The sequence below is a fragment of the Toxotes jaculatrix genome, chromosome 7 (genome assembly GCF_017976425.1).
Source record: "Toxotes jaculatrix isolate fToxJac2 chromosome 7, fToxJac2.pri, whole genome shotgun sequence".
NCBI lineage: Eukaryota > Metazoa > Chordata > Actinopteri > Toxotidae > Toxotes > Toxotes jaculatrix.
Genome location: NC_054400.1, coordinates 12280418 through 12304888, shown reverse-complemented (window position 1 = coordinate 12304888; position 24471 = coordinate 12280418). Strand labels below are relative to the sequence as shown.

At 41.1% G+C, this 24471-nt stretch overlaps 3 protein-coding genes across 6 annotated transcripts; all 3 read left to right on the top strand.

The window, feature by feature from the left end:
- The first annotated feature begins 368 nt into the window (after window positions 1-368).
- Window positions 369-9334, top strand: LOC121184784 (kinesin-like protein KIF27). The gene is made up of 15 exons (XM_041042653.1): window positions 369-666; window positions 1189-1389; window positions 1825-2831; window positions 3396-3539; window positions 3710-3886; window positions 4065-4261; window positions 5379-5500; window positions 5654-5791; window positions 6498-6706; window positions 6791-6853; window positions 6939-7109; window positions 7220-7411; window positions 7575-7802; window positions 8384-8582; window positions 8706-9334. The coding sequence occupies exons 1-15, from the start codon at window positions 369-371 to the stop codon at window positions 9314-9316; spliced, it is 3957 nt and encodes a 1318-aa protein (XP_040898587.1). The 3' UTR covers window positions 9317-9334.
- Window positions 9335-10841: 1507 nt separating this feature from the next.
- Window positions 10842-16638, top strand: gkap1 (G kinase anchoring protein 1). 4 transcript variants are annotated; one of them, XM_041041392.1, is made up of 13 exons: window positions 10851-10924; window positions 11338-11603; window positions 12294-12452; window positions 12838-12915; window positions 13891-14029; window positions 14205-14233; window positions 14377-14538; window positions 14668-14754; window positions 15224-15287; window positions 15405-15475; window positions 15565-15642; window positions 16139-16182; window positions 16317-16638. In XM_041041392.1, the coding sequence occupies exons 2-12, from the start codon at window positions 11355-11357 to the stop codon at window positions 16178-16180; spliced, it is 1158 nt and encodes a 385-aa protein (XP_040897326.1). In that variant the 5' UTR covers window positions 10851-10924; window positions 11338-11354; the 3' UTR covers window positions 16181-16182; window positions 16317-16638. The 4 variants fall into 4 exon arrangements, with proteins under 4 accessions (XP_040897327.1, XP_040897326.1, XP_040897324.1 ...); XM_041041393.1 differs by lacking the exon at window positions 16317-16638 and having other exon boundaries at window positions 10842-10896; window positions 16139-16300; XM_041041390.1 differs by lacking the exon at window positions 16317-16638 and having other exon boundaries at window positions 16139-16300.
- Window positions 16639-17549: 911 nt separating this feature from the next.
- On the top strand, window positions 17550-23112 carry LOC121184862 (ubiquilin-1-like). Its single transcript, XM_041042765.1, has 11 exons — window positions 17550-17681; window positions 17865-18007; window positions 18746-18873; window positions 19089-19351; window positions 19603-19776; window positions 19896-20058; window positions 20322-20443; window positions 20702-20785; window positions 21104-21219; window positions 21347-21515; window positions 21983-23112. The coding sequence occupies exons 1-11, from the start codon at window positions 17550-17552 to the stop codon at window positions 22124-22126; spliced, it is 1638 nt and encodes a 545-aa protein (XP_040898699.1). The 3' UTR covers window positions 22127-23112.
- The last annotated feature ends 1359 nt before the right edge of the window (window positions 23113-24471 follow it).

The following is a 24471-nucleotide window of genomic DNA, read 5'->3' as shown; positions in this document are numbered from 1 at the left end:
TTGCCATCACGTACCACTTGGTCCGCTCTCCATGAAGACTCTTGAACGTCTCGTGATTTCCTCGACTGCTGTGGCACCGCGGCGGCGGTTTCCCGGGCAACCGCGAAGCGACAACAAACGGGAGAGTGGATAAAGTTAACGACAACAGGTAGAACAGACCAAATGACAACGACGGTAGTTAAACACGCTAGGCCAAAATCAGACGGTTTAGCCTGGTAAAATGTAGATCACTGACTCGTACATTCCCAACAGGTTGAGGAGCGGAATTAAGAAGTTTCACAACAACTCAGCCGTGAGGTGCCGGGATGAAAGTCAAACTCCATTTCAAGGACTTTACCGTTAGTCGTTCTCAGTAACATTTCACCGTCATGAGCGAGGTGTTTGTCCGGGTGGCGGTCCGTATCCGGCCCCTGCTTCCCAAAGAAGTCCTCCATAACCAGCAGGTGTGTGTGCGGGTGGTGCCGGGCACCACACAGGTGATGCTCGGCTCCGACCGACTCTTTTCTTTCGACCACGCTTTTGGACCGACAGCCAGCCAGGATGAGGTGTACGAGTCCTGCGTCCGGCCGCTGGTGGAGTCCCTGGTCGACGGCTACAACGCCACCGTCTTCTGTTATGGACAAACGGGATCAGGGAAGACATACACACTCGGAGGGGGGAACCTGGGTAAGTTGTAGAGGGCACAAGTGGCAATTTTCCTCCCGGTTTGGAAAGGTTCAGAGGCGGGATTTTGGAGAAGAGAGATGAACGGATTAGTTAAACTGACTGGGAAAATGACATAAGCTGTATTTTGTTTTACTCAGAAGGTGTGGGAGACATTTCCTCCAATGTTCAAGAGTTTGTTTATAGTGATGGAACATGTATTGTTGAAGCCAGTATGGTTAAGATGAGAAAAACTGGAGGATCACAGCATCTTTACCGCATGTTTAAGATGATCTTTGCAGGCTTGTATATTAGTTACACATTTTTTAGTCTTTCAAGGTGGCACCCAAGGATTTTGGTTGCTGAAATTTGGAAGCAGAGAGTGCATACAACAATTATTTTGATAATTTTCAAAAGTTTTTCAGCGAAAACTAATGAAAAAAAAAGCTAAACACGTAAATAATTGCAAGCCTTATCATCCCTGCTGGCTTTACTGATATCCATTCATTCTATGTGTCTATTCCTACCATACAAAACCTCTGTCAGATGAAGAAGGAGGAATTATTGACCGTGTGGCCCAGGATGTGTTCTTGTTGTTGGAGGAGAGGAGAAAGAACAGTGATGGTGTGGAGGCCACAGTGCGGGTCTCATATATGGAGCTGTACAGGGAGGAACTGAGAGACCTGCTGGAGCTGCACACCATTCACAAAGAGCTTCATATCAGAGAGGATGAGAAGGGAAACACAGGTAATGAAAAAGTCTTTCTGACTGTCAGACAAATATGACAAAATATGGATTTTTTTTTCGACACACAAAGTCTGGGTAGTCTTTTTGTTAGACTCTCCTCGCTTAGTTATGTCCTATGTCTTTCAAACTCCATACCCCCAGTTTACCCCCAGGCTTTTGAGTTTTTGCCTCCAATTCTAACAGATAACCCTGTTGAGGTTGGTAGAGCTACAGTAGTCTGTGATCAGTCAAAATCACAGGCTGCGTATTACTTCCCATGATTAGTAAACTGATCTTAATGTGTAAAATAATTCACGTAATGAATGAGAGACATTATATCAGAGAGGATGAGGAAGTCACAGTACTGCAACAAGAAGGGGGGAAAGTTCAATTTCAACGCAGTGTAAAAGCTTTTCATTAAAAAGGATCATTGTGTGGTTCTGTTTGTGTTTTCAGTGGTGGTGGGAGCCAAAGAGATTGTTGTCACCTCAGCGGAAGAGCTACTGAGCATTCTAGATACAGGTAATGCTCTGCGCCACACCGGCACCACAGGGATGAATGAGCACTCCAGTCGCTCTCACGCCATCCTCACTCTTCAGCTCATCCAATGTTGTCACAACAACGATTCCTCCTTAAAGTCTGTCCGCTCTTCCAAACTCTGCCTCGTCGACCTTGCTGGCTCGGAGCGTGCTGGAAAAACTGGCAACACGGGGACACGGCTCAAAGAGTCTGTTCATATCAACACAGGCCTGCTTGCACTGGGCAATGTTATCCGTGCCCTGTCTGACCCTGCTCGAAATCGCCGTGGTAACAACTGCAACAGCGCACACATACCATACCGTGATGCCAAGATTACCCGTCTCCTCCGTGATTCTTTAGGAGGCACCGCCCATACACTGATGGTGGCATGTGTAAGCCCCTCTCATCACAGCGTCGCTGAGACTCTGAGTGTCCTGCAGTTTGCATCCAAAGCCCGTCACATTCGCAACCGCCCTGGAGCGATATCTGCTTACACAGAGGTTAAATCATGCCCCTCAGCCTGGGACCCCAGTGAGGCTCGACTAGGAGAGCTTGAGTATGAAGTACAGACACTGAGAGAACTGTTGAAAGAGAAGGAGAAAGAGATGGAGATGCAAAGGGAGAGGACAGGTGGAAGAGCTGGAGAGGAGGAGGGCTTCAGACAGTCCAGTCAGATGAGGATATCTGAGCCAGATCAGAAGAAGAACCAAGAGGAACCATCACAGTACCGCCTCCTGGCACAGGAAGCTGCAGCTCTGCTTGCAGATATCTCTGGCCTTTCTACAAGTCGTTCTTTCAGGCAGCGACTGAAGGATTGGCAGGAGAGACTGACATCTGTCAATAACGGACATCAAATTGATGATAGGGGCTGTTCAGAGGGGAATGGAGACCAGCCTGACCATGTTACAATATTAAAGCTCAGAGAAAAGCTCAACAAATGCCAGGTAATCACAAAAAGTAAAAAAAAAAAAACAAAAAAAACAAAACATCAAATCACCAATTAAGTTCACAAATGTTCACCTGATGGGAGCTGGTCCATAATCTATGTAAGACATTCAGAAAAATATACAGGGGATGGATTTAATGGATTTTGCTTTTGTTCAGAGTAACTGTGTTAAAGTAGATTATCCTTTTAAGATTATATAACACATTTCAGTTGTGCAATGGCAGTGTCCATCACAACTCAAAGTCACCAGCAATAAGGGGATATAAATACACTTGTATTTTTATTTATATTCATATAGCCTACTCTTGCTCAAATTATTTTATTCAGAATAGTTGAAGTTGATTGATACAGACAGGGTGCAGGCTGATAATTAATCTCCGTCATCAGCCTGTCATGTAACTCATTTCATATCTTTTAAAGGACAGTCACAGTGCTGTATAATGGAAACGCTTTAGCTGACCAAATTAAGGGAAGACTGCTGAATCAATTATGAAATATCCATCAATCAAGGTGAATAAAAGGACATAGCAAAAATGTCAACTTTTTCCTCTCTTACTCTTAGGAAACACTCAACTTAGAGGAGCAGCTGTTGGACCAGAAGGATGCAGAACTGAGGCAGCTACAGAAAGAAGTTGAGAAACTTCTTCAAGAGTGCAAAACCCACCTCAAAGCCTTAGAGGAAGAAAAGGAACATAATCGTATACAGGTGAGGAGAAGCACAGTTTTGAATGCAGTTCTGTAATATAGTAGAAAAGGACACTGGATTAAGCATTATAGGTTATCAGCAAATAAAACTTCCAAACTGTCCTAGAATTTAATGACAACTCTACTGGATTGTCATGTTTTGTTTAAATGCATGCCTGTGTGCGCTTTCAGACCGAACAACTGGTGAACCAGCAGATTCTGATTGATCGTCTTCGCAGTGACCTCATGACCTTTCAAGGTGCAACCTCAGGGGCACCATTGGAAGTAGTAGCTTCTGGGAACTCAGACAAGAGGCCCCATAGTGTCCCTCTGATCAGACACAGCTGTGGACACTGGCCTCCCAGGAAGGTAGTTAGCTGCACTGTTTTGTTCAGTGTGTAATTGTTACACTAAAGATACACTTTTGTGTGTGAGTTAGATTGTCGTAAGTACCAAACACTGTTGCTACAAGCATTCATATGTGCATCCACACACTATGTTGTTCATAGCAAAGCATGTTTCTGTCCAAATGCATGTGTATTTGTAGATTCATTCCAGTCCACCGGCCTACTCACTGGAGAGGGTGATGGCAGCCTTTAAGATGCGTGGTCAGCTCCTTCTGGCTGAGCTCGAGGAAAAGGATGAGGTGTACTGTCCATTCATAAAACAACCAGCAGAGAGCAAAGACAGGGGTCAGGAGAATGAGGAGGACGATGACGACTGTGTGAGCAAAATGGCATTTAGGTGAGAGTCTGTATAATACCAGCCCACTGGTTCTTTCTGTGTCAAGCCTCCAGTGATTCACTACAACAAAGAAGAGTTTAGTCAGTGGCTTGTGAGTCACAAAGTTTTTGTTAATGTGCTGCAACAAACAAATGCTTCACAAAAAAACAGAGTCACTCAATCAATTAATCAATGTGAAATGAAATATAAACTTTCCATGTTTATCAAGCTGCTTTTCTTCAGCTGTGGTAGCATTTATTCCTCGCCTGCTCCCACTTTGTTTAACAGTGACTGTCCATGCACCAACGTGGGAGGACAGGCACCGTAGGGGGTGTGTTGGTGGCAGTCCAGTGACACACTACAATTTTGATGTCAAGGATGACTGCATTTTGTGCTGTCAGCCACCTGCCTGTTTGAACGTGGTCAACAATTCTCTTGTCACTTTAGCTGGTCCACCTAAGTTGACCTCTCACAAATCACAAAACACCTGAATGTCACAATTATCATTTCACATTTTTAACACGTTTCAACTAGTAGAAACATAAAAAATGACAGCATGAATACTGTTTAATTTGTGGTAAATTTGATGGTAGTAATAATAAAAATAATGGTTCCATTTTTAGTCTCTAAGTTTAGTCTTGCATTTAAGTATAATGCATTACACGTGGCAAACACATGCAGTCAATTAATTACATTTTGTGCAACCAGCATCAAGCTTTTACAAAATATGTTTTCAAAATTACCACACTAACATCTTGTTCACCTCAAATTGGTTTAAAAATAGCTTGGTGTTCCCCACAGACTCCTAACTTATGGTGTGTAAATTCTTGGACATATAGGAGATGTGGGGTGCATTGTTAACATGACAGGGAGCATGTTGCTTTTAAAAAAAAAATGAAAGGAGCTGACATGGTTGGCCATTAATGATGCTAGGATCTAACATACTGTCTTAATGTATAACAGTTTTTTCCCTGCAATGCTGTCTCCATGTGTACTGCAGGTATGTCTTGTGCCACAGAAATACAGAAAGTGCTTGAGTTTCATGCATATCATTAATCTTTCATTCAGAAAGTCTGATTTTCTTTCAGCATCTTCAGAGTTAATCTGAAATTGATTAATTACTGTGACATTACTCTAGGCATTCCTTAAACCGAACATGGACCAGCCGGCAGAAGAAATCAGCTCTGAAAGAGAAAAACACTGCACTAGACCAAACATCTAATGGGAATCCATTGGTACAACAGCCTCAACAATCCACAGGTAAACTTTACCTGTATTAGACTTTATTTCACAGTCTTTTGTTTCCTTGTCTTTGTGCTGAGGGGTATTTCATGTAACCGTTATATTTCAAGGAGTTATTTTATACCCAGGAAGTTGTTTCCTTTTATATTGTGAGTAACTATTTCCTAACAGGGACCAAAGAGAACCACACCAAACAAAGCCATGTGAGGAAGGCCAGACTAAGAACCAGTGTTATTCAGAGAAGGATCCGAGATCTGTCAGTCAACATGCGCATGGAAGAGGAGCTCATCAAAGAGCTTCACAAAACTGGTATGTTTATGTTATTACCTACTGTCCATTCCTGTATTCCTGTGTGTTGGTTTGTAGTTTTACTCAAGATGATGCTGAGTTAAGAATAATAGAATAATTGTTTATGAATGTGTGCATGTTTGTGGTGTTTTGTGTTATCCAAGGTTAGTCATAACATTCCTGCGATACTTATGAGAACTTGGTGCAAATTCCAGAGGCCTCTGCTGAGTGAATTTAGGAGTTCATGAAGGACAACAGCAGCAGGGAGAAAGACAAAGTGTTATTTTGATGATATAGTAACAATACTGCACGGCCAGTTGAGGAATTATAATTGTTTTATGTTTAAGAGCAGAATATTTTTATAATGTTTTTATTTAAAGCAACTGTATGGAAACTTTCTGACTGAGGTCTGGAAATAACAGTGCTGTTGCAGCTAGGTTTTAGCCCTCTGAACCAAGGTCTAAATGAAGGAGCAAAAAGGGAAAAAAATACAGGTTTGAAGTCTTGTCCTGTTTTGATCAGAGTCCTGTACTGTTTACGATGGCAAACCAAACTCTTATTTATCTACTTATTTTTTCACTGGAGTTCCAGGCAACAACTGCACATCACCAGGGAACCATAACATAATCGTATCAGACCGCTGACAGTGTATTTAAACATATTATCTCTAATTTGGAGCGATGCTCATCCAGAAATGTCAGGAGAAATGTGTCTTTTTGTCTCACAGACAAGGAGATTCAAGCTGTGGAAAAACATGGCAGGCACAGTGGAGATGGCAGAGATGCTGGCATGTTGGCAAGACTTTCCATGCAGAGCCAACAGGTCCGAGCAGAGGTATATCGCAGTCTTCAGCACATGAGACTGCAGAGAGCACAGCTTCAGACCAGCCTCATGCAGCAGAGACAGAACGCTGGCAGCAACAAAGACCAAAGTTGGGTTAGTTGTACAGATATTAGAAAATGAACCCAGTCTAAGCTAACTTGAGTCAAGAGTAAACGTAACTTGTGTTTTTAATTATAGGAGCAAAGAGCAGGAGATTTGGCTGCATGCAAAAACAATCACCAGGAGGAGTCAAAGGAAAAGGTAAACCACTGTTAAATATAGAATATGTCTTTGCTCCTTTTTTCCACTCCTCACGCCCCTTCTCTCCTCCATGTCCTCACTATAGCTGTGTCACAGCAGTTGGCTGGAGCAGGATGAGGAGCAGGCGCTTCAGAAGAGAGCAGAGCTGCAGGAGCTAGAGGAGGAGCTGAGGAGGAGAGAGGAGGTGGTCCTGCGCAGAGAGGCCTGTCTGCAACAGAAACACAAACTGGAGATCAAGAAGCTACGCTCCAGTCAGGTCAGCGTGTATATATGTTTTATTATGATTTAGCTAATATTGTTAAATGTCTTTTTTGTTAAATGTTTATTATTTGGTGTCTGGAAGTTTTTTTATCACTAACTTTTCAGGCTCTGAGTCAGGACCTGCTGGATGTGTCAATGCGGTTGGAGTCCGTGGAGGAGCACCTGCAGAGCAGTACCAATACTAAGCTGGCTGGAGGAGTCACCGTAGAGGAACTGCAGAAGGAGAGAGACATGCTTAAAAAGAGGAGAGACACTCTGGATGCCCAGCTAAAGGAAAACAGAGTACTTACTGTGGAGGTCAGAAAGAAGGAAACCATGTGTTGTATTGCAATAAACATGACACCTGATATGACTTTCCTGATATATGAGGATTTCACGGGTTTTGGTAAACTAAAGCTAGACCAGATTTCAGTGTTCATCTTTTTTTTGTGCACTTTGATTTTTGTGTGTTCTCATGTAGGAGGAACATTCCCTGGTCCAGCTGGAGGAAGCTATTGAAGCTCTGGATGCAGCTCTGGAGTTTAAAAACCGTTTCATCCAGGAAAAACAGAAGAAATTGTTCATCAAAGACTCCTCTTTGAATCAGCCACAAAGCGCTGAACCTGCCCAACTTTGCAATGTAATCAGGAAGCTGAAGGAGCTCTCACCACCCGAGGCTTCGGAGCTGCTTGTCAAATATTTCAACAAGGTAAGATAAAATGCACACACACATATGGACATATGCAACATTTGGTTTCATAAAAAGCCAACATGCTTCCTTTACTGTTTTCACTTTCCTTTCCTGTCATTTCCTACTCACCATGTGTGCCTGGTGTCTGCCATTTGCTAAAAACATATTTTTGGGGGTTTGGGGACAGAAACTGAATGCTAACTTTTTCTTTTCTGTTTTCTGTCATTTACCTTCCTTTGCTTCTGTCTCCAGGTGATGTTCTTGAGTCAAAGATGAGTCAGAAATGCGGCAGAACTATTTTTGTAATGCTAATTAAATTAGACCTCCACCCTCTCTCTGCTTCCCTAATGTTCCCTTCATGTTTCCATCTCACACATCTAAATACCATTATAAACTATATCAACTTCTCTCTATGAGGTTTGTTTGCACCATGCTATACTATTACACCATAATAAACTCACTCCAACCTGTTTTGCTCTGTCCTTTTTTCTATGCAGTTGTCAGAGTAAACAAAGATACAAATTTCAGCCAGTGTCTTTATAATTACAGTTTATTGTGTACTAATATACACACATATGAACCTTTATCATCCTCTCCAGGTTGTTGGTCTTCGTGAGGTGGAGCGCCATTTGCGTTTGCGCTGTGAAGAGCTGGAGCTTCATGCTGGAGAGCAAGAGGTGGTGCTGAGGGAGATGGAGGCTGCCATGCAGCGCCTGGCCTTGGATACAGACCGCAGGCTCACCCAGCAGCACCGAGATCACCAGAACAACATCCATCTACTCCTGCAGAAACTTCAAGGTGAGGAAATTAGGTTAGCCTGCACAGAATGTTTTGTCCTATCCATCTCCATAATGAATATGTACGAATATTGCTGTTTCATTTACTTTTGTCTCTGTGTGTTGTGTGTATGTGTGTGTTTAGTGGGTGGTTCAGGAGAGCCACAGCAGGCTGTCAAAGACAGACTACAGCATCTGGAAAAAGAACTGTATTTCTACAAAAGCACCAGCCGGCAGCTCAAAAAGAAACTCAAAGAGCTGTTCAGTGGTGATCAGCCCTCACACAATCAGGAGCACACACAAACACACAATATGCAGATACACTCAAACACAAACAAATCCCAAACGAGCACTGAAGAGGTACTAACAAGGAAACATATTGCAACAACGTACACAAAGATACAAGCCGAGCAAACAGACCAAAAGACACAGAGCGATTCTCACATGAAGACAAATGCACACCTAACCCCCTGTCCTTCCTCATCTTCTGACCTACAAGCACACAAAAAGACCAGAATGCCTGATTACAACCAGATACACACATGCACACAGTCCAAGGGGAGGAATGAAAGAGGGGCTGGTGACAGTTTAGAGATGACGCCAGTCCGTTTGTGTCGCAGAGAGCTGAGACAGATCTCTCCAGCTGACCTGCAAATCTCTGGTTCAGCCACAAGGAGGCGACAGTCTGTCATGGATACCAGCACAGAGTCAATACTGGAGGACTCCATAGAAGATCCCAGAAACAGTGACAGGTGATATTGCATCATTTGCAGATCTATTCAGTGGCTTTACATAGATCATAGTATTTACAAGTCACTTGACTGCAGTAATGTGTGCAGCAGATTTCAGTTGGATGGTAGTAAGCAAAGGAAAATGTGTCATGAATAACTAATGACAAAATTCAGAATGAAACACTTTTCCTCTCATCTTAAGAATCTTGTGAAAATGTTCATGCAATACTGGTTTTAAGTTTTCAGTCCTTACTTTAAGAACTTTGTGGGGCTTTGAGGTCAGTGAGAAATTCCCACAATGAAATGTTTTTCTTCATAAATTCACTGTTCTCCTTTGCTGAACATGTAATACCACAGAATAGTGAAACCATGAATAACTGCAGACTGTATGACTTGAGGAGAAGAGAGTGTCTTTTAGATGGACTGAAATGTCTTCACAGTGAAGCAGCTCATTCTCTTGTCACAGCACTGTGTTCCTTGGTGGTCACATCTCGTCTAAGCTGAATGTTGTGGAGTTTTTCTATTCAATAAGAGAAGAAACACAAAGAAAGGCCAGTGTTCTATGGCACATAAAGAGAGTTTTTTTTTTAAATAACTTGGGAGTGCTTTTATATAGAATGAATCGTCCCATTGTGTGATTATAGATTTTAGTCTCAGCTCTTACCACACCAAAACACTGCACATTCCATGTTTTGTTCCCCTAAATTTGGGGAGCTTATGTTTCAAGCTCTTGTCCTAGATAAAGACAAACAAGTTCTAAAAATGATCTTTGTAATGTCTCAAATCTTTCTGACAATAATACACTGTATACATAACCTACAGCCTTCTGATTATTATAGATTCTTTAGTCATAATACAGTAGCACACCTTACAGTTATCAGTTAAAAACAGACAACAATTTGGAGAAAACATGTTTATCAGCCTGTTGTTAAATGTAATCAAATAGAGCCTGGAGAAGAGAACTTTCAGCACTGTTTAGCACTTAAAATGGCCAGTAGATACATGCTTTCTGCACTACAACAGCATGTGTTTTTTTATGCACTTGATTTTTTTAATACAGTTTCAATTATAATTTAAATCTGTGAGCACTATCTGCTATTAACTGTTGTGTGTTAATTATTTCTTATATGGGTGACTTTTATGACAGTCAAATTTAATAAACCTACTAATGTGATTATTTCACTGTTTTGTCTGTATTGTGTGAAGTCATTCCATCCCCTACCAATCAGCTCAACCCCACAGGTTAATCTTTTGACCCTCTGGAGAGTCGCCGAATTGCCTGAGAATCATCACTTTTATAAAGTTGGTTTCACTATCAAATGTATTCATTAATAGTTGTATGTACATCCGTTGGTGCACAGCAAACGGGCACCACCACCAGCTAATTCGGCGAACATAATTTTCCAAAATGTAATCGACTACAACTAAAACTGCCATAACACATGGAAGGTGGGGCGGGGGTTTAGACTCTGATTGGGCAACTTTATGTCAGTCAAATCTGGGTACTAGACTTTTCCCCTTTTTGGCACCATCGGGCTGCTGTAGCTGCACTTAGACAATCGCTGGTAGCAAACCAACGGTGAGCGGCTGTACCCTGACGAACAGGTGAAAGTATTCTTTAGCAACTTTTCATGTGAGTATTGTCTTTTTAGCAGAAGTCAGTCGGTGTATTAAGTCAACGTTAACCAATGTTTGTGTTTCTGACTGTCATGCATCCCTACTTTTGTACTTCTTTTGAAGCTAACAAAACCGGCTAACCCTTTCGTAGTAAGCTAGGTTAACTTGCTGCTATGAAATGCTAGCTGCCTCCGTCAGTAGACTGTTAGCAACGGTACACTTCAAAACTCTTTGCATTTATCGGTGTTATATCTGTTTCAAAAAAACATAATAACGATTCAGTCCGTTGCTTTAAATGAAGCTCTTGGCCGAGATACGGTGATGTTTTCATTTGTAAACAGGCTTTCTCTAGAAGCTAACTCGTTGTTTTATTACCGGCTTCAAGTTATTATCACTGAATTGTTCTTTATCTGTGTCTTTTGTCATCAGTTAGTTTCCTTATCGCAATGGCATCGTCTGCAATGATCACCGTCCCCACCACCGCCTCCCGCTTCGCCCTGCTCCAGATAGACTCGGATTCGGACTCCGATACCTCCGAGCCGGGGAAGACCACCACCAAAAGCGGACGGGACACCTCCGGCAAGCCCCGACAAGGAAAGGCAGGGGCAGCCGGGGGGAAGGCGGCCCAGGTTAACGACAAGAAGAAAGACAAGAAAAAGAAGAAGAAGGAACAGCAGCAGAGTGAGGCAAATGAGGTGACTGACTATTAGGGCAGGAGCATCTCACCAGCCCCCTCTTCATAAAGCACAAGTCTATGTTATTACACTGTATATTACATGACGTCCGTTTTGTGACAGGCAAGAAAGATTGTTCCTCTCTGTTGCTGTTTCACTTCACCTGAAATGAAACTGCAGATGTTGCTGTCAGTCACACTCCAGAAAGCTTTGTTTTGTTTACTTCTCAGCAGTGCAGGTGTTGCTATCAATTTGATTTGAGAATGGAGTTAGTGCTTTTTGTGGTGGGGATTTTAAAACAAGGTATCTGAAGAGGTCATCTTGGACTATAAAGAATTATTTCACTATTTTATTGACCAAATCATTCACTCACTAGCTCACCCAAAGACAGCAAGGAACCCTACAGCCAGAAACCACAGACATAAACATTCAGTCCAATCATACGCATGAGGAAGAAAGAAATTCAGTCCCTAATCACAAGCATGAGTAAGGAAGAAAAGCTTTCAGTGTGCTTTTGAAAATGGACAAAGTTTTGACACATCTCAGGTCATCAGTTTGTTCCAGAGAAGATGACCAAAGTAACAGAGAGTACCCTCACCAGTTTCTGACAGCCTCTGAAACTAACAACAGAAGACTGTAGTAGTTTATAATTGATCAGTAATGGTCATATTAGGTCACTGTTGGATTAAATTGTATCCCTCTTTCTATCAGCTACGTAATCTGGCCTTCAAGAAGATTCCTCAGAAATCTTCTGCCCAACCTCCTTGTATGACACTGTCAGGAATAGCCAGCGAACTTCTCAGCCCTGCATCAGGGGACCACAATATGCCTTCGGAGGGGTGGCAGCAGTGGAAGCAGAGGGATGAGCAGGTAAGAAAGAACACCCACTCCTATAACAAACGTGTGAGCTGGTTAGGATAACTATAGCACACTGACATTCCCTTTTGAAAGCAACTTCCAGCTCTTTTAAGTAGAGATGTTGAGACATCAGCAGTAGAGGAGTGGTTGTACTGGCAGCTTCCATGTGTGCAACAGTATGAGCCAGAAACAGAATATTCTTTGAATGGACTGATTGATTTTTAGATAGTGTTGTTTGTTACAGGCATTAGAAAAGAGCAGATTCATGAAATTCAGCATATTGTCTTTCCCAGATATAACTGCATTTAAAACGTGTCATGTCTGACTTTATGGACATCACTACATATATTTCCCAATTGTATGTTCTTGCACGTCTATTTTCCTCCTTTCCCCTTAGATAACAACTGAACTATACGAGGCAGACTTGGAAAAGGCCTTGATTCTAAGTAAACTGGAGTACGAACAACAGAAACAGGTACGTTGCCCGCTTACACACACTAATATATCCCTTTTTAACCAGAAGGTACAGGGCCTTATATAGCTTTTTATTTGGATCACCATTTATGGCACTTTTGGCTTTTATGAAATGATGGGTGTTCCTTGTAAAAGTGAGGTCCTCATGAATATTCAGAATCATCATCTGAAATTTGGCATAATCCCATTTTATAAGAAAAGACTCTACAGCCCTCTGACACACCTGTTACACACTCAGATGTGCAAAGATTTTAAAAGTTATAATAAGAGATGGAGCATTGTGCTATTTGTATACTGTCACTGTGAGCAGTCACATAGGCGCCACTGATATTGGATGCATGGTGCCAAAAAAGCATCATGCAGCTCCTCTGCAGCTTTCTCTGGATCTCTTGTTTCAGTTGCTGTGGAATGAAAGAAACAGAAAACGGCAATGCTAACAACAACATATTCTTGTTAACAAAATTAAACGGTGTTTATCTGTCTTTGCAGTGTAGAGCTTACAGGTATTAGGATGTTTTGTTTCTGGTCTTTACTCCAGTCCATTAGATCTGAAGTGAAACGGTGACTATGGTGTTAAAATGCTGACTTTAATGTGGAAATATTTATGGCTACATCAAATGAATCATAAAGAAATAATAATACTTTTCATACACAGACACTAAAGGAAAAATTAACCATCAAATTGTACACTGTTCACCCAGCATAGATGTGAACACACTTCCCTTGAAGCTGAGAGTCTGCACTTTAACCTCTTAGTCACTATTTCATTTCATATCCAGTGTGCCGGAGTAGAGCCCAAACAATGACGACACATCCTTTAAAATTGTATACCATAAAATTCATTTACATCTACAGTTACAGAACTTCAGTTTTATTTTAAAGTCCTATATAGTGTAGTTTTTAGTAAATTGTAATGATAAGCTAACAACCATTAGTTATAACCTTAACTGAAGTCAAATGATCTGCTTTCATTCAGGAGAACAACACAAACACATCCTCGCCAAAGTCACGAGGAGGAAAAGAGGGCGGAGGGAAGAAGGAGAAGAAGAAGAATCAGCAGGCAAAAGACAAAAAGACGGTTTCACTGCAGGATTTCCAGGCAGAAGGCAGTGTAGGTGAGAGAAACCTGTTCTTCATTTTCAAAAGCCAGTAAACGAGGACCTTGTGTGGTGCAGTCTGTAGACCAACATAGCCTATAACTGTACTGTTTAGGACTGAAAAAACTATACTACATGTTTTTCTCTCACAAAAATAGGTTTGAATAATAGTTATATCTTTGTCTCTTTGCAGAACATTCGTGTAAGAAACAAGAGAAAGAGGTGAGCAAGAATATGTACATGTATAAATGTACAGTAACAGTTCTAATTACCAATAAAGAATATGTGCAAGGTTTTATTTGGGCTTGAATACCATGAGTGATGTGGCAGACTACTGTTGAAACACTGGCCACATTCCCATCCAGGATGCCAGAGCAGCAAACCTGGCACTAGGAATTGGGCAGGAGGAGCGTTTTTTTAATAAACTGGAAGATGACGTCAGTCGGATCATCCAGCGAGAGAAAAGACGTGAGCAGTACGCTAACAGCCAGGGACAAGAAGTCAACACATCCACAGAACACGAACCAGTGAGTGGACAGACACCAACACACATGCGTCTCCCAGTGTTTGAGTACATGCAGCATCACCCAAGTGAAGTTTGTGAAATTTGGTAAATTTGTCCTGAATTCCTCTTTTCTCCCCGTTATTCTTGTCAGGACCCCCGGGCAGAGCAGCTGAAGTATGAGCTTGAGAAGAAAGACCAAGAAATCGATAAGCTAAGGAAGACAATCTCACAGTGGGAGGTCAGCACTTATGAGCAGTTACTCAGTCATAGTATCATTTTTTTGGCAAATTATACTATCACTTGTTTGGCCAGTTGTGGCATAGGTACTCTTTTGTTGCCTACAGCTCTTCATCTAAAGATCTGACTGTGGCTGCTTTATATTTTATCCTTCCTTCCTTGAAATATTTTAAACTGACTATCAGTAAAGTGCAGAGAAATATCCCTGCAGATCAGTTCTTTAAAAAAAATGTACATTGGACTATGGAAATGTTTAAAGAGGGAATGAGATAAGGTGGTGAGAAGGAATTCACCAAGGACAGAAAAGCTGGATTTTTTCAGAAGACACGGACCATGGACGGCTTAATGGAAATTTCACCTTAAAGTATCTAACACTATTTTCTTACGGACTTGAAATGTGGCTTAAATGGTTTTCGTTTCATAAACTCTTTTCAAAAAAGTTTGTTTCTCCTTTCCTCTGAACTCCTCAGGTGAAATACAAAGAGGTGAAAGCAAGAAATGCCCAGCTACTTAAGATGCTCCAACAAGGAGAGAGTGAGTTAAAAAATCAATAGAGCCTTCCGTCCTTTTCCTTCTTTCTCTGTCTTTCCTTTCCTAAAGAAGAATTAAAGTCATCTGTATCACACGATGTTTCTAATCTCTCTCCTTCAGTGAAAGATAAAGCTGAAATCCTTCTACAGGTAGAAGAGCTTCTACATATTAAAGAAGAACTGTCATCACAGGTGTGTTACAGTGAGATAAAGATTGCGAGTGAGGAGTGTGTTTGTGTCGGATATTTATGTGCTTTTTAATGATGCACTTTTGTTTTTAGGTAACATTACTACACGCTGCCCTTGAACAAGAAAGATCTAAAGTCAAAGGTCTGCAGTCAGAACAGCCAAAACATCAGGTGAGAAAACAAATGATCACTCACTTTCTCATTGTCTTGGTTACCTGTAAGTAGTGTGTGGAAATGTCACAGTCGAAGGAATATTAGACACAGATTTAAGTGTTGCATCTGTATTAATTCACTCTTTTCAGAGCTGTAGCATAGAGAGAAGAGATTCTGTCGTACATGTTAGAAGCCATGATCCGGTGTGTGGGTGGGATTGCCAGTGTATTAGCTAATGTTCATGTATGCGTATTTACGGGTTGCATGCATGTGCCTTCTTTCCTCCCTCTATAGACCAATGAAATAGCAGCTGGTAGGTCAGGTGAAGTGAGAAAAGTTGCAGTGTAAGTTAGCCACAGCACAGAAGCACAGTTTTTTTTTTTCCACTTTTAATAAGGCCACTGGAGAATTTCATTGCCAGTAAAATTATTGACCTTTAACTTGAGTTAGGTCAAGAAAAGATTTCAGTAAAATACTTTCTTATACTTTCTTTCTCTGCTTCTCTGGCTGGCAGGGAAACAAGAAAGGGAAAAAGGGCTCGGAGATGGATCTATGAAGGTACCAAAAGGAAAGGACCTAAATTGCAAATCTAAATGAACGAATGAACAAATGAAAAAAAAATACACTACTGATCATAATCAAGGTTCTCTTTCCTCTTTGGTTTTTTTTTTTTTTTTTTTTTTTTTTTTTAGCTTGGACTCCATGTCAGCATATAATGCATGCCCCCCTTAATTGCACACACACACACAGAATACACTCCAGGATGTATTACACAGCTGAACAAGGATTAAAGAAGCTTTTAAAATGATTGACTGAGTTTAAAGTTTGTGTTGAAATGGTGGCTTGGCACACAGTGCTGCCCTCTGCAGGCACAAGATTGCCACTGCATTTTTAGTACTGTTGAAGGCTGTGCCTGAACTTTCTGAGGGTTTTAATGCCAAAATGACAGATGTGAAATTTTATGCTTTTGTTTGTTTGTTTGTTTTCTCACTGTTAAGTAAATAAAATACTTTTTCAGTGAACAAAAATCTTCCCATTTTTATATATTGTCTTAAATGGAAAATGCAACTCTAAAAACTGTAAAAACCCAGGCCGTGTTTCCATATGGGTACAGTACATCCACACACACTTCCACAACTTGCTGGCTCCAGGAACAATAATAATAATGATAATCTTTATTCATAGAGCATTTTCAAAACTTAAGTTATGAAGGGCTTCACACAAGGCAGCACAAAACTAAATCACAAAAGCATAAGAGTTTATGCTAAAAAAAACTATTCTAGTAAGGTAAAATCAATAAGGATTAAAATATAAAATAGAATTCAAAGAAAATAACTCCAGTAAAGTCAGGATAAGCACTTTTTTAAAAACATGAAATCACGTTTTAAAAAATGATTTAAATAGTGTAACTCTTTACAGCCTGCTCAACCTCAGTCCCACGTTATATAGTTCGTAACACACAGAAACCCCCCCCCCCCCCCCCCCCCCCCCCATCTTTCTTCCGTTTGATAATGTAACAGTAAGCCCATGGCGTCTCAAAGTTCAGACCTGACTCCCACAATTTGTGCAGCATAATGTATTAAAGGATAAACATAATCTAAAAGAGAAAGGTCTACTATTTCTTTAAATTGAATGCGGTTACATAACTATAGGCGTGTGATTTAACTGCTGGCAGTGGCTTCTGTGTGACAAAAATGTAAATCATGTAAATCACAAGCGATAACAAGGCATAAACATTCCTTTACATACTATAAAGGTGTAGACTTGTATACACACCTCCCTGCGCAGGCGAGTCAGAGCTGGCACGCATCCTCACAACGCAACACTTCTGCCGAGTCATCGGGACAGACACGCACCTCCGCCCCGGGACTGTGCGCTCCACTCCAGGTCCGCTCATCACCATCGTCATCCCGGACCGGACTGAGATGTCAGGCGCAGTGAAAGACGGAGCGAGAGCACCAGGTGAAGGTCAGAGGACTGAAATGATCCAGGTTGCCGTTAAAAGTCTCACGGAGAGCAAAGACTTCACCGTTAGAGGAGACTGCACCGTCAGACAGGTCAGGACACCAGGAACAGCCGCTGACTCTGAACTGTTTGTCAGCTTTGTGCGTAAAATTGGTTTAGTTTGATTATGGATTTGATTTGCAGTGACTCCGGTAGATGGTATTAGAGCTACTGATGTCTTATTTTTGGTTGGAAAAGTGCGGTTGTATGTTCATTGTGTGTGTCTGTGGGTGCAGCTGAAACGGGGTCTATCAGAGCGCCTGGGAGCCTCAGCAGAGCAGCTGGTGCTGATCCACTCCGGCCGGGTCCTCAAAGAGTCAGAGATCCTGAGTCACCTTAAGGGACCGAATGAGTCGGTCAGCCTTGGCATGATCCGAAGGTAAACACACACATATGTTCTTATCAGACACACTAAAACGTCATAAATACATGTTTATTTGCGATAGTGTGCCGACCACACAAATAATAGATTGTGTGCTGAAAAATTCAGAGGACTGTGAGTTTAAAGGGGTACACTCCCTTTTTTAAATTATGCTGTTAAGTCACATGTTTCTGTGCCTCGTTTTCATCAGTGTTAGTTAACTGACCACTTTTGACCCAAACTATCAATCACAGGGACAGATTTCCAATTTGTAATGTCACAGCTACTGTTAGATACAGACCTGGATCATAACCTTGTGACTGTTAATTAAGTTGCTCTGAGTATATTCATTTTCTGTAGTACAGATTTTGTCTACAATATATTTGAATCAAGTCTTAATACTAGTATTTCTACATAATCGGAAAATAAAGCCTAGACACTAGAATCAATATCAGACATTATGTACGCAAATGTCACAAGATATAAGATCATCACACTGTCCTAATAGCTCTGTCAGTTCTGTTTAACTGAATGGGTTAGATGTGATCAGTGTGCAGATCTTTTGTCCAACTTCTGCCTTCATTTTAAATTTTTTGATCCAGCACTCGTAAAAGTATCTTGGATGTACACTCTGTTCATCACCACAATTATGTGTAAAATTGGACTTATGCCCCAAAACTCTATTTAATATGCATACACAGTTTTTTTGTAATCCGAACTAGAACTCCAGATTTAGGTTCAGTTCATCCTTCTCAGGCCTCAGTTTACTTCTTCACCGGCCACCGGTGATCCAGCTTCAGAGACGGTCCAGTCAGAGCTCACAGATGTTCTCGACCCTGATCACGATAACCTCACACCATCTCCCACCTCTCCTCTCTGCCTGGGTAAGAACTGCTGAACACAGAAACTCCCCTGACCTACAATTATTTTCTGCCTTTTCTCACATTTGCATTTCATATGCATTCCAGACACAGTAGTTTCCAGTCTTCATTTTTCCTTTCCTTCCTGTGTGGACTTGTACTGCTGCTATGGGGTACTAAGATCCTACTCCTGTGCATTTACATATTCCTGTTCTTTTGATCTGATCTTGTTCTCATAGTGGAAAGTCTGGACAGTCTTGGCCTAACAAACAGTGGGCCTGGCTTTTTCCCTGCACTCCAGCAGCAGATGGAGAAGCAGCTGTTGGCTGACCCAGAACTGATGCACTGTGTCCTGGGCAGCACTCTTGTCCAGAGCACCCTCTCTACCTCCAGCCCCCAAATAACCAGGCAGCTAATTTTGTCTAATCCCCAAATCCAGCAGCTCCTAGAGACAAACCCAGAGGTGGGGGGCATGCTTAACAACACAGACATCATCACACAGGTGGGTGTAGGTTGGGATAAAAAGTATGCAAGTTTCCATGAGGTAAATTAAAAATTTGTTTTAAAAAAAGAAAGAAAAAGATGCATATTTCTAAATATGCTTTAGGATTTACAGTAGGTGTATGATACGAATTAGTTAAAAGGAAAAAAAGGTTTTTCCGTTTTTCATTTCACTATGGCTTGAACATAGCCGCTCCCTCCTTAACTCATTTCTCCCTCCTAAGTTGAATATCTTCTTTCTTCCGTTCCCAGGTGCTGGAGCTCGTCCGGAACCCTGACATGATAGAGGAACTGTTGCGTAATGAAGACAGAGCATTAGACAATTTGCAACCAGAGCAGAACAACCCTGAAACCATTTCTGGCGACTCTGATGGCCTTCAGAAATCTGAAGGAAAAACACAGAAAAATACTCTCAAACTATCACAGGTACAACTTTGAAAATAACATTTCTCAGATTTATCTTTCTTGGTTTGGTCAAACTGATCTTGTGTATTTAACCAGTTGTCTTTCCCAGTCTATTTCTGCTCTCTCTCTTTTACATCCAGACACGAGTGTCTCCAGTGGGGACTACCTCATCTGGGGCTCAACAGACACCCAAAGGAAAAAGAGACCAGACACCGCCCTTCTCCAGTCACTCCACAGATCCTCTCAGAGACCTGACTGCCACACCCACAGCTGATCCAAACCCTCAGAGCACTACTACTGCAGGCAAGAAAATACACACCTACGTGATTTATCTGCACAAACAGAATAAGCAGAATCACCTGCCTATCAGTAACTGCCCATAAGTATTTTTTTGTTCTTTGTTGTATTTCAAGTTATTTTGAAGGTGCTGGCACTCTTTGCCATTTCATCCTAAACAAACCAACAAACAAATCATCAGTTTTAATCAGCTAAACTATAAATATACATACACATTTCTCCCTGCTTTTCTTCATTCTGTGTCTGTGGTCTCCTCCCTCCTGCCTCAGGCATGCAGTCACTGCTGGAGGAGATCACGGCCAGTCCAGGTCTGATGGAAAGCCTGCTGTCTGGGCCATACGTCAGCAGTCTTCTGAAATGCCTCAGTCAGAACCCTGACCTGGCGGCACAGGTGACTCATACACAGTTTATGATAGAGAAAATATGACAGGCAATCAAATCACTTATTTTCACCAGACAACTTCTGTGCCAGTAGTCTTTTTTTTAGGTTTTGCCATTTATGAGCATATGAATGGCTGAAAAATCATGTGGGCTGCTATACAGAGGTCTGGAACTAGGCTACAAAACCCTCCCAACCCCATCCCCATAATCTCCACTCACTCAGACAAGTCTTATAGCCCATACTGCTCTCATTTTCTGACTCTTTCAGATGCTGCTGAGCCACCCTTTGTTCTCAGGGAATCCTCAGCTACAGCAGCAGATGAGACAGCAGCTCCCCCTCTTCCTGCAACAGGTTTATTTTTATTCTCCTCACTGTTACTCTCTATTACTATGCCATCATGCAACTGGAAAGCATATTAAAATATAAAAATATCCTCTATTTGCTGCATTCATCATTGACTTTTTACTTGAATAACACTTCTTCCTGAATGGATGTCAGTACTTGCTCCTTAAAACATCTGTTTGAAGGGCGTTTGTACACATGAATAATCACATTTTCATACATAGCTTGTCAGAAATGTAATCTGCTATAGTGAAATTGCTGCTTAGACTCAATTTCTCACAGTGTTTATCATTCATTTCTTCATTATTAATTGTCAACTATGTGTAGATGCAGAGTCCAGAGCTGCTGTCAGCCATGTTGAACCCCAGAGCCATGGAGGCTCTGCTACAGATCCAGCAGGGTCTACAGACTCTGGCTGCAGAGGCTCCCGCCCTCATACCTGTGTGAGTAAAACCAGATTGTACACCTCAACCTAAAGAGATTTATTCTTGGTACTTTAGTTTCTAAGTAAAAGATTTGTGTTTTTAAATATACTGTAAAACTTGAGTAAAACTACATTTCATCTTGCAGGGCTGGACTTGGAAACACTGGAGCCAGTGTGAGTGTTGCCCCTGAGCTCGCATCTGACTCTGTCCTGAACAGCCAATCAGAAAATGGTCCTCAGGTCGCCACGGTGACAGAGCAGCAGCAGCAATTCGTACAACAGATGCTGCAGGCGCTGGCTAACACCAACAATGGGGTACCTCAGTGTTTCCTTATAACCTTGTCGTCTGCTTCTGTAAATGATTTGAACTGCTCCTGAATTTGAAATATCACCAGTTAGTAGCATTTTAAGGCCCAAAGCCTCTGTTTACACAAGCAGCACCACATGTAAGTAACTGCAGCCAGTCTAATAGTCCTCCTTATACTGACAGTGAATGGCAACAACATGCTTTTTCCACAGCCTGCACCATGTCTGGCCACATCCTGCTGTGATGTTTGGTGTGGTCATAGGTTTGAGATAAATTAAGATTTTAACACAGTTAAGATAAAATGACTGCATGACCTCCAAAAGGGCAGATTAGGAGAGACACGTGTGAATTTTTGTCAAATGGTATGGCACGTTTTCTCTCCCAGAGGCACAAAACCTTTTTACTAATCCTTTTTTCAATCATGTTATTATAATAAGATAAAACTTAAAATAATTCTCCTGTCTTGTCCTGTCAGGTCCATCATGAGGAGGCTGAGTTCCAGGAGGAGCTGGAGCAGCTGAGCTCAATGGGCTTCAGAGACAGACAGGCAAACCTCCAGGCCCTAATCAGCACAGGAGGAGACCTCAACACTGCCATACAACGTCTGCTCAATCTCTGACACACACACACACAGATGTTGATCTGTGCATGTATACATATGTAAGTGAACGCATATGCGCTAATATTTGCATATAATCACCTACACTCAATCAAAAATAATAAACTCAATATTAACAAGTTCAAAGTGCTTTACAAAAATCAAACACAAGAGACGTGCAAGCCATATATGTATTGCTGAGACATATTAATTCCATAACTTCCCGTACTAACCTCTGTTTACAGTAGAAAAGTATATTGATAAAAGTCACCCTTACTCTAGAATGTTCTACACTTGTTTTTCCTTATCTGAGTTGAAGGTGGATGCCATATCCTGAACAGAGTGTAATGCCCCTTTTGGCAAATCTGTGATTTTAGGCTCTATAAATACACGTAAAAACAGACTTTATTTGCTGTTTACCAAATGAGAACTGATAAAGCATGCATATTTACCTTTTTGTCCTTTCAAAGTGCGCACCTTTAGTTAATATTAAGGTAGAAATAAAAGAATAAATAAAGTACAGATACTAAAATCCATCTCACATACTGTAGACTTGTAGTAATTGCATAAATATTCAGAGTTAGGTCATGTATAGTTAATCTCTGTGCAGACACACCATGAAGCCCAGGCTTCTTTTCATCTTGCCACATGGACAGAGTTTAATGAAACCTTTTAAGACCCAGAGAGTAAACAGATTGAACCAGGAGCACAATCTGTTGTCTGCTGCAAATGATTATGTTCATTATCAATTAATCTTTCAATTTTATTTTCTTTTACGTTTAATATATTAATCGTTCAGTCTAAAAAATATCAGAAAATAGGAAAAATATCTATCACAACTTTTCCTAAAGTGACGTCTTCATCTTGCTCATTTTGTTCAGCTAGTAGTCCAAAATGCAGAAGATGTTCATTTCACACTTATATAACATAGAAAAGGTGCAAATCCTCACATTTCAGAAGCTCCAAAACATAATGTTGTACCTAGAGTTGGTGTAGAGATCAAGAGCATCACCCGACAGTCTCAATAAAGACATAAGTCAAACACAAACTGGTCTGCCATCCTCTTTCACTGATAAAAAGATCATTTATAATAAAATAACAAATGTTACTATTTTCATACATCTTATTTACCCTCTACTCATCAAAATAAGTTATTAATGATTCAAATTAGACTTTTAAAATAGGTATTTCACCATGATATTCTGTCTGCTAATATCTAAGCTTGGACTTTTCTACTCTGAACACTAGGGGGCAGTTGCACTTAACTTCTGCAGTACTATCAGCTATTTTTTGGTTTGTACAACTGGAATTATGCAGCCACAAAACATCACATTTTTGAGTCTGAAGCAAATCTCATCTATGGCAGTTTAAGCAGAGCAGTTTTCTAGGTTAATTCGTCATTATTCTCTTACCTTCAGTGTAAAGTATGAAGCCTGAAATCTGTATTTGCATGTTCAGCACAGCATTGTTGTTGAGCATCAAAGACCTGACATACCAGCAGGCAAGCAGCAGCTGTTATGTAATTCATTTATTGAAATAAACATCACATAAGCACAAAGTAATATTTTGAGGTGATTTTCAGCTACTAATGTGAATAATAAGATATGTGTGCTTGTGTGAGGGTTGCTCTGTTTTCCATTCCTGCTTTTGTGTCCTCACTCTCAGAGACCTAGTGGATTAAATGACACACAAGACACGTACTACGACATCAGATATGTGTCTATGTGATCCATTTGACAACCTGTGTGCGTTTGTGTGTTGCTGCCAGACTGAGGGGGTTTTAATCTCCAGTGGTGTGTGTGCGCGCTGGTTCGTCTGGATGTGTGAGATATGAGAGTAGCCAAGGGGTTTTTTTTCGGGATTAGAAGCTCCTAAAATATTCGGGTTGATGTTTAAAGATGAGTCACACCACAAAAACAGCTCTGCAGTGCTGTGTTGAGGTGTATGTGTGTGTGTGTGTGAGTCTGGTTGTAAGACAGTGTGGCAACATGGTGCTCATGGTCACCTACTTATGTTTGCATGTTCTCTGAAGATGCACAGCAGATCAGAAAACAGGAATCACAAAGCCTTGACCTTTTATCTGGTGACAGCCTACTCTCAGAAGAGCTAAACCTACCTCACAGTGATGTGTAGCAGTAAGGTGTTCAGTCTAAATCCCTTTAATCATTTAACGTTATTGTATTCAGTGTGAAGATTGTACTGTAAGATTGGCTGGTGCATTTGGCATTTGATGTCAGAGCATGAAAGGTGGTTTGACAGACTGAATGATATAAAAAAAAAAAAACAAAACTACCAAACTAATCCATTTACCAATTCAAAGTTGTCAGGAACTTCAACATCAGTGTTAGATGAAGCAAATGTGGTAA